General features: G+C 46.5%; 1 protein-coding gene across 1 annotated transcript in view; it reads right to left on the bottom strand.

Moving 5' to 3' along the window:
• Positions 1 to 6,449: 6,449 nt before the first annotated feature.
• Lsg1 (large 60S subunit nuclear export GTPase 1) overlaps positions 6,450 to 8,907 on the bottom strand; it is a 28,067-nt gene continuing 25,609 nt past the window's right edge. Inside the window, exon 14 of the mRNA XM_052158253.1 lies at positions 6,450 to 7,324. Within this exon, the coding sequence (XP_052014213.1) occupies positions 7,145 to 7,324 (180 nt within the window). The 3' untranslated portion in view covers positions 6,450 to 7,144. The remainder of the gene's footprint in view (positions 7,325 to 8,907) is intronic.

The following is an 8,907-nucleotide window of genomic DNA, read 5'->3' as shown; positions in this document are numbered from 1 at the left end:
CTAAAGGTCATGAATCTGAGAAAGGGATGGGGTGGTGGTTGATAGGGATGGAGGAGAGGACTGAGTGATCAGAATCTGTAATATACACGGGTGAAACTGTCAAAAATGCAAACCAAGTTAATTAAAAAAAATGAGGAAAAGGAGCTTCCTGGAAAATGGTGCTGAGTTTGAGTCTACAGGGACTGTTCAGCAGAGAGTACAACTGGTGGCCAAGTGCTGTGGAATGCCTGCAGCCTGCAGTCATCTTGCCTGCTGCAAAGGAATCTCTGTGTTTGTCTCACCTAAATGGCAACTCGACTTCTCTGATCCCTAATCACTAAGCAGCCAGGAAAACAGAACTCACCATCCCAGCTCAGTCGGAGAGTGACAACAACTTCTCTTCTAATGCTGAACGGATGCCTTCTTCACAACCTTGCAGTTCTGCTTCTGGATGCAAAGCCCTCAAAAATGCAGAGTATTTCCTTCAAGTCAGGTATGAAGGCTACGCTGGATGTGGTGCAGGCAGTGAAAATGGTTCCATAGACTCATGTCTTTGAATACTTGGTCCCCTGTTGGTGGAACTGTTTGGAAAGGATATGAAGGTGTGGCCTTGTTGGAAGAGGCGTGCCACTGGGGGGTAGGCTTTGAGGTTTCAAAAGATTCATGTATACATTTTGTCTTGTTTTTGCCGATAAAAATGTGACTAGCTCTCATCTATCTGTTCCTACAGCTGTGCCTTTGCTCCACCATCATGGAATCTCACCTTCTGAAACTATAAGCTTAATTAAATGCTTTCTTTTATAAGTTGCCTTGGCCTTGCCATTTTGCTTCAGCAATAGAAAAAAAAAACTAAGAAACTGGCCAATAGGCAGCCAGTACTGTATGGGGCTATTTATACTGATGATACTTAAGTACAAACAATATTCAGCTCCTCAGCCATACTGGTCATATTTTAAAGTGCCGAATAGTCACAATTACTCTAGTAACCCTTGGACAGCACAGGTCATAGAACATTTCCATTACAGCAGGGAGTCCAACAGACAATAAGCTAGCTAGGAGGGATCCTGCTCTGAAATCACCATTCCTGTTATTTCAGTACCTGTGGGCCTGAAAACCTGAGCCTGAACATGTACAATACTATTGAGCCACTAGTGGTTCTCAGCCTGTGGGTAGAGAACACTTTGGAAGTTGAATGACCCTTTCACAGGAGTCATATATCAGATATCCTGCATATCAGATATTTACATTATAATTCACAACAGTAACAAGATTGGAGGTCACCATAACATGAGGACCTGTGTTAAAGAGTTGCAGCATTAGGAGGGTTGGAAAACACTGCTTCAGAGCAATGACAACTAATGGTCTAGTCATCACTGTGCCAAGTCTGACTTGGCCATGGATAAGAGACATGTTCCTCCCGCTGGAACAGAGCCAGCAGGGCGTGGGCCTCCACAAGTATTAATGGCTGCTGTGAGCCTAAGGCTTGTTTGTATAATAGTGTACATATTCTCACGTTCCTCTTTTCGGGAATAGTCTCCATGTTAATAACGACTACATAATAATTAGAAACAGGGACTGGAGAGATGGCTCAGTGGTTAAGACTGGCTGCACTTCCAGTGGTCTTGAGTCCAATTCTCAGAAACCACATGGTGACTTACAACCATTTGTAATGGGATCTGATGCTCTCTTCTGGTGTGCCTGAAGACAGCTACAATGTGCTCACATATATAAAATAAATCTTTAAAAAAAAATTTGGCCAGGCGGTGGTGGCACACGCCTTTAATCCTAGCACTTGGAGGCAGAGGCAGGCAGATTTTTGAGTTCAAGGCCAGCCTGGTCTACAGAGTGAGTTCCAGGACAGCCAGGGCTACACAGAGAAACCCTGTCTCGAAAAAAACAAACAAACAAACAAATAAATAATTAGAAACAGTATGAGTCCAGGAGTCGAGGGTGTGCCTATGTCTCACAAAATGTTAAATGCTGGGACCTCCAGGACAGCCCTTAAGGCTGTAGGATACATAAGTTTGAAAATACATAATTTCTCAACTATGTAAAATATAAGAATGCAATATGAATACACTATGGCCCAGTTTGTCAGAAAAATATTAAGGGCCAGGCAGTGGTGGTACATGTCTTTAATTCCAGCGCTTGGAGGCAGAGGCTTGCGGATCTCTGAGTTCAAGGCCAGCCTGGTCTATAGAGTAAGTTTCAGGACATCCAGGGCTACACAGAGAAACCCTGTCTGGACCCCCCTCCCCCCACACACACCCAAAAAAAAGATACTAAGGAAACTAAGGAAGAAGATAAAGAGATTTAGGGGATGGTGATTGCAGGGTAAGATCCCACCCAGCTGAATTTTTGTTTGTGCTTACAAAGGCAGGCAGATTTCTGAGTTCAAGATCAGCCTAGGACAGGAGTAGTTTAGGTCCAGGTCCAGGGTAGTAGCAACGGTCTTTTCAGGGCATGATCCCACCCAGCTAGCTTATTGTCTGTGCTTAACAAAGGTAGACAGATCTCTGAATTCTTTTACAATGTTAAAAAAAATGTACTTGCTGACTCTAAGAATCAAGGGGCTGGGTCATAGGATGTTGGTCATGGGATAATCAAAAGGGAACCTGGGGTGGATGATGAATTAATGTGTAAATAAAAGACTGGGCTTTTGATTTGCAAGAGATGAGCTATCTAGTGAGTTTTTGGAATAGCGAGAGAATGCTGTCCCAAGCAGATCACAGAGAGAGCTTTCTGAAACGCTGTCTTAAGCAGAACATAGGCCATCAGCTTGTAACCCATGATTTGGCTCTGAGTCATTTGTTTCACTGTTCCCAGACAACCCTTCTCTCAGGAACCCACTCCAAGCTGAGGCTGCTCCTTGGTAACATGTCCTATGGATGGCTCCCAGGCTGGATTATAGAATCCAGACTCCTAAGGGCATATGCTCTAGGTTATCTTACTCTACAATATAAAGCAGGGGAAAGGACAGAAGAGAAAAGCTGCTAACTTGGTAAGTAGCAGCTAAGATGAAGCACAAGGGGGAACCCGGGATCTGGGTCATTCTTGGCCCTCGATCAGGGTACTCTGTGTCTGTACGTTGTGGCTTGTGCACTTTCTGTAGACATAGTACACTTCAGTAAAACATTAAAAATCCAGTTGGTGCCGCGGTGGTGGCGCACGCCTTTAATCCCAGCACTTGGGAGGCAGAGGCAGGAGGATTTCTGAGTTCAAGTCCAGCCTGGTCTACAGAGTGAGTTCTAGGACAGCCAGGGCTACACAGAGAAACCCTGTCTTGGAAAACAAAACAAAACAAAACAAAACGAAACAAAACAAAACAAAACAAAACAAAACAAAATCCATTTGGCTAGGTCTTGGTCAAGCACACCTTTAATCCCAGCTATCAAGGTAGAGACAAGCAGGTCTCTTGAGCTTGAGGGCAGCCTGGTCTAAAAAGCAAGTTCCAGGACAGTCAGGGCCACTCCACCCTGTCTTTAAAAAAAAAGAAAAAAAAAAAAAAAGGAAAGAAAGAAACGAAAAGAAAAGAAAAGAAAAAAAGTAAAAATGAAGTCTAGGGATTGGAGAGATAGTTCAGAGGTTAAAAGCACTGACTGCTCTTCTAGAGGACAGGGTTCAATTCCCAGCTTCTACATGGAAGTTCACCCATCTGTAACTCCAGTTCTAGGGGATAAAATGCCCTCTTCTGGCCTCCAGAGGCACAAGGCATGCAAGTGGTATACATAAGATATACTGTATGTTTGCAGGCAAAATACTCACACATATAAAAATAAATCTCAAAATAATTAAAAATACCCAGTCTGCAAAGGATCACCCTTTCCATGGATATTGCATATTGCATGTGCAAAATTGTTCTCCTTTTATACAAGGGAGTGGATGGACAACAAACCACCTTTCACGTGTCTTCTGTTCTTAACTGGATACAACATGCTGAACACAACACATGCAAGTGGATACTGACTGAACTTTTGAATGATTTTCCTCACTTCCAAACCAAACAAGAGAAAAACCCACTAAAGCAATGTGACCTTTAGTGGACCTTTGGCTTGTTGACAATTTTTCTAGTTTACACACACACACACACACACACACACACACACACACAAACCCATATGTGATTACTTGCTTCTTGAGAAGAACCTTAACTTCCCCCTAATTTCCTGAAAGTAAACAGATGACAGATGCATGGTGGTAATTACCATTCATAAAATGTTGGAAAGTGATAACGATGACGAATGATTCGTAAAGCTAGACCATAAACATCCACATGGACAAGCATCAGAGCATCCAGCAAAGGTCAGAAGGGGAATCCCTGTACTGGGATGACCCAGGTCAGGATCCTCAGACTCCAAGCAAGGACTCAGGCTCAGTTTCTTTACCGTAGAGCTAAGTGTGGACGCAGAGGAGAGGAGAGCGGAAGGAGACAAGTCTTGCAGGGTCAATAAGGAGCTGTCTCCTGCTTGAGGGCCACTGGGCTCACTTCCACTAGCGTCTTTGAAGAACATACAGAATGAACTCACAGTGACAGGGAAGCTGAGGCACCCACCCTCAACCTTGCCAAGTTTCCTTTACGTGACGCGCCCTGTTGCAGAAATTATTTAATCCCTACCTGGGGTTTCCACCCAGCCTCTGACCACTTAGTTCCCAGATAAAAGACACACACACAACCTTTATATTTACAATAAGCCCCAAAGAGCACAAGAGCTGGGCAGACACCTATCCTTTGTTATTAGGATCTGCTTTATTGATAACCCTGAGTTGTTACTTGCTATGTTTCACCTGGGCTGCTCCTTACCCCCACTGAACAGCCCTCAGGGGCCGCGTTTTTATGGCCCGCCTGTGTGACAGTTCTCTATCTGTTCAGGACTTCACGGTCCCAGGTGACCTGGCTACAGTTAGCTTCCAGGCTAGCGCTCACTCCTGTTTACAGGGCACTGCAACTTTGGCTTCTTTACAGAGTAGTTCCCTGCTACAAGTGGCTGATTGATAAATAATTGCTAAATGGGGTTTCTTGATGGGTGTGGACACTCCCATCTGCAAACCCAGCTCCTAGGAGACTGAGGTGAGGATCGTCTGCAGTGTGTGAGGTATGTCCTGGGCCCTTGGCTGAGGCAGTGAGGGAATGAAGCAAGGTCACACGGACACACAGAGAAACTGGGAGCCGGGTGAATGGAGCTCTCTGATGGAGGAACCGCAACACACCCGGTTTGTATGAGGTTGAAGAGAGAGGCAGGGAATAATTCACATCTGAGTTTATGACGTACAGCAGGATTAAGAAAACAGGCTCAGCTAGTCAGTAGGAGCAGTCTTCAGACTGTAAATTGTCCAAAGGGAGAAAGCTTCTATGGACATTTTCTGCATTGCTATCAACAACTACACAGGACCAGAAGGGAAGCCTTTGCCATTTTCCCAGGGTTGGAGAAAGGCTTTGAGGTCCTGGATTTGGCTGTGCCCACATAAACACCCATTCACTGAGGATTGCAGTCACGCAGGGCTGGGCTTCCGCTGCTCCCCAGCGGTGACCTTGAGTGGTGGTTTGAATGACAACGGCTGGTGTAGGGCTTACACATTTGCACACTTGGTCCCCCACTCTCCCAGCAGGGAGACCTTTGGGAGGCCTTGTTGGCGTGTCATTGGGGGTGGGCCTCGAGGTTTCTGAAGCCCGCCCCACTGTTAGTGCTCTCTGCCCTGTGACTGTCTCAGTGTGAACCCTCAGCTTACTGTTCCAGAGCCACGCTCCCAGACACGCTCGCACACTCATTTCTTTAAACTGTAAGGCCAATGACTTCTCCCTTCTATAAGCTGCCTAGGCTATGGTTTTTCTTCACAGTAACTAAGAAAACTTGTCTCAGTGAACTCATTTTTTCCCCCATAAAATTAGTATTTTTCCTGGGTATGGGATTCTCTTTTTTGTGGCTGTTAGCTCAGGCTGGCCTCAAACTCACAGCACTCCCTCCTGCCTCAGCCTCCTAAGTTTGTTATAGGTTAGTACCACGATGCTGCTTAAGAGACAGGAGAGTTGATTCTGTCATCTTACGGTTCAATAGAGGGTGTCTTACAGGCTCATCTGTGGTTGATTTAAACATTATTGGGGTTAATACACCCAACTGGAGGACAGCCTTCTTAAGTGAATTCATGGTTGAGACAGGCGTTAATGAATTCTAGTTTACAAAACTGTTTGTAGGAATGCATATTTTTCTGTAAAACTTTATCCCCAAACACCTATAACGTTTATCAAAGCTTCATGTCTGAAATACAGCCTAGCAGCTGACCTGCCTTTTTCCATTCCCATTCCCATGGGTCTGTTCAAGTAGGTGAGCTTTGTAAAATGCTTCCCCCTTGGGGTGACGTCAGTGTAGAAGGGCAGTGCTTTCCGGCGCTTAGCATTATGTCAGTGTGTGGGGGTGAATGTGGTGGTCAGATGTCCTCCCACCTTAGCACAGATTCCAGAGGTCAAACTGTGGTTAGCAGATTCGTGTGACAGTACCTTTATTCAATGAATGGTCTCAGCAGGAGCCCAGGAGCTCTTACCAAACCACCGTGCTAGGCCTATGCCACTTCAGGGATATGGTGGATATGTGTTTGGAAATTAATTCAAGTCCTAGTCATATTTCATTTTTAGAACTTTATGTGTATGGGTGTTTTGCCTGCATGAACGTCTGTGTATCCATCAAAGCCAGCAGCCGTTGGACCCCCTAACACTGCAGTTATCAATAGTCGAAAACTGCGATGTAGGTGCTAGGAGCCACACCTGGGTCCTCCGGAGGGGCAACCAGTGCTCCTAACAGCTGACCATCTCCAGACCCTCCCTAGAGGGTCAACATTAAATGTATGAATGGTAGTTTATCTATTTAGGCCAATAAAAATATCAATTAGAGGCAAATTAATTTTAGTAACTTTCCAAAGCCTCCAAGTTAATGTGCATCGTATGTTTGTACATATAGCCATCGTCCTGCTGCTGGAGGGGACTTCTGGGCACCACACGGCTACTGTAGCCACAGCAGGTGCTTCCGAAAGGCTGCCGTGATGTCAAGCCTTCAGAGTGCGACTCTGCCCCACGAGAGGGGTCTGGGCTGTGGGGAAGGCACACAGGCAGCGGCGCCTTCAGCTCTTGTCCTCCCGCACGGTGCGTGCAGCCGCCATCGCTGCTCAGCCACGTTCACATGTCCAGGTGCTTGTAGAGCCGACGGCTTTTCTCCTTTTTGTTTCTGTTTCCATGTTTTTTCCAGGGCTTCCCAGGTCCCTTCTCAGCGCTCGCGGCAGCTGCAGTCAGCAGGCCACTCCCGGGCTTGTAGCCCATGACAGCCTGGACCCCTTTGGTCAATGCTCTGACGTTCTCCTGGAGAGAGGACACACGATACATGAACAGACATGAACGAGCTGTCTCCTTTAGGGCATGCGCACTGTGCCTGCCGCTTGGGCGTGGCTTCTGAGGAACGGGAGCACACCCCTCAAGCCCACCTCCTCCTCAGGCCTGTCTCACTCGGGCCAGCTCATGCCAGGCTTCACAGCGGCTTGGCGCATGTCTCTCCCAGCCCCTCCTGTCTACACTTTAGTAGTTTCCCTCAGTCCCTGCCCCGAGTGACGCGCTGTGGTGTATGCGCACAGAGCTTGAGTCTCCAAGGACGTCAGAGTCAAGTGATTTTAGCTCACCTGACACTCAAGAATTAGCACCTTTATTCAGAAGTATGAACGGAGATTATATTCCATGACCATCACAGATGGTAAAATATTACTCTTAGGGTGAAGGTTTAGAAACAGACATTAAATTAAGGTGACAACTTTCCCCCCTTTTTATTAAGAAGTGTTTTTCTCCTCATATAATACAACTTTTAGCTTTCTCACACAATGTCTTCAGAAATCTCTGTAAGCATTCAAAAAAGTCTAACTGAATGTCCTGCATGACAGCTGCGGATGCTGGGAACCAAATGCAGGTTCCCGCAAGGGCAACATATGCCCTTAGCCTCCAATTCATCTCTCCAGCCCCTATTTAAGAACATTGAACATGTTTACTAAACACAACCAAACGACTTCACAAACTGACACTGGAAAATGCCACCCGCTATGATGAAGTGACTCAAGTTACTAAGATTGTATTTACCTACGCATGTGTCTACACATGCATGTACGCACACATGCACATTATTTGTGGGAGGGAGAACATGTATATGTAATGTATATGTGGCTGTGAGAGCAGACGGCCAAGCACTGGGACCTCGGGTGTGCGCCACTTCTCCTTGCTTCAGTCTGCAGCGTGTGAGCAAGGACAACTATAATCCTGGGACATGGAGGCAGGAGGACGAGGAGTTTGAGACCATCCTCAGTTACAAACAGGGTTCAGGACCCGTGTGGTCAGCCAGGCAGGGGTGGCGCACACCTTTAAGGCCAGCACTTGGGAGGCAGAGGCAGGGGTATCTCTGAGTTCAAGGCCAGCCTGGTCTACAGAGTGAGTTCCAGGACAGCCAGGGTGGAACCCTGTTTCAGCACCTTCCTCAAAAGAACAAACAAAATCCCCCCAAAACTTTGTTTCAGCCCCCTCAAAAAACCAAAAGAACAAACCAAACCAAATTAAACAAAACAATACAAACCAAAACCACCACTCACAACTCAGAGTAACAGATGCTTCTGTCCAGGACCCGCACAGGCACCTGGGAACCTGGGAAAAGCCACGGATCCTCATGAAAGGGCCTGGGAATAAGGGGCTGAAGCAAGGACTGCTTCACCCGTTGAAAGAGCACAGCAACGGGAAGCGGCAGTGATACGGGACCATGAACCGCAGCTGCAAGCATGCTATACGCCATTTCGGGACAGCCTGGCTGCACCTCACAAGCTACAAGCACAGCTTGAATGACCTAAGCACTCCAGCTCCGCAGAAGTTTACTCCTGAGATGTAAAAACACAGGTTACACACACACACACACA

The sequence above is a fragment of the Apodemus sylvaticus genome, chromosome 15 (genome assembly GCF_947179515.1).
Source record: "Apodemus sylvaticus chromosome 15, mApoSyl1.1, whole genome shotgun sequence".
NCBI lineage: Eukaryota > Metazoa > Chordata > Mammalia > Rodentia > Muridae > Apodemus > Apodemus sylvaticus.
This window is presented reverse-complemented; position numbering and strand designations above follow the sequence as displayed.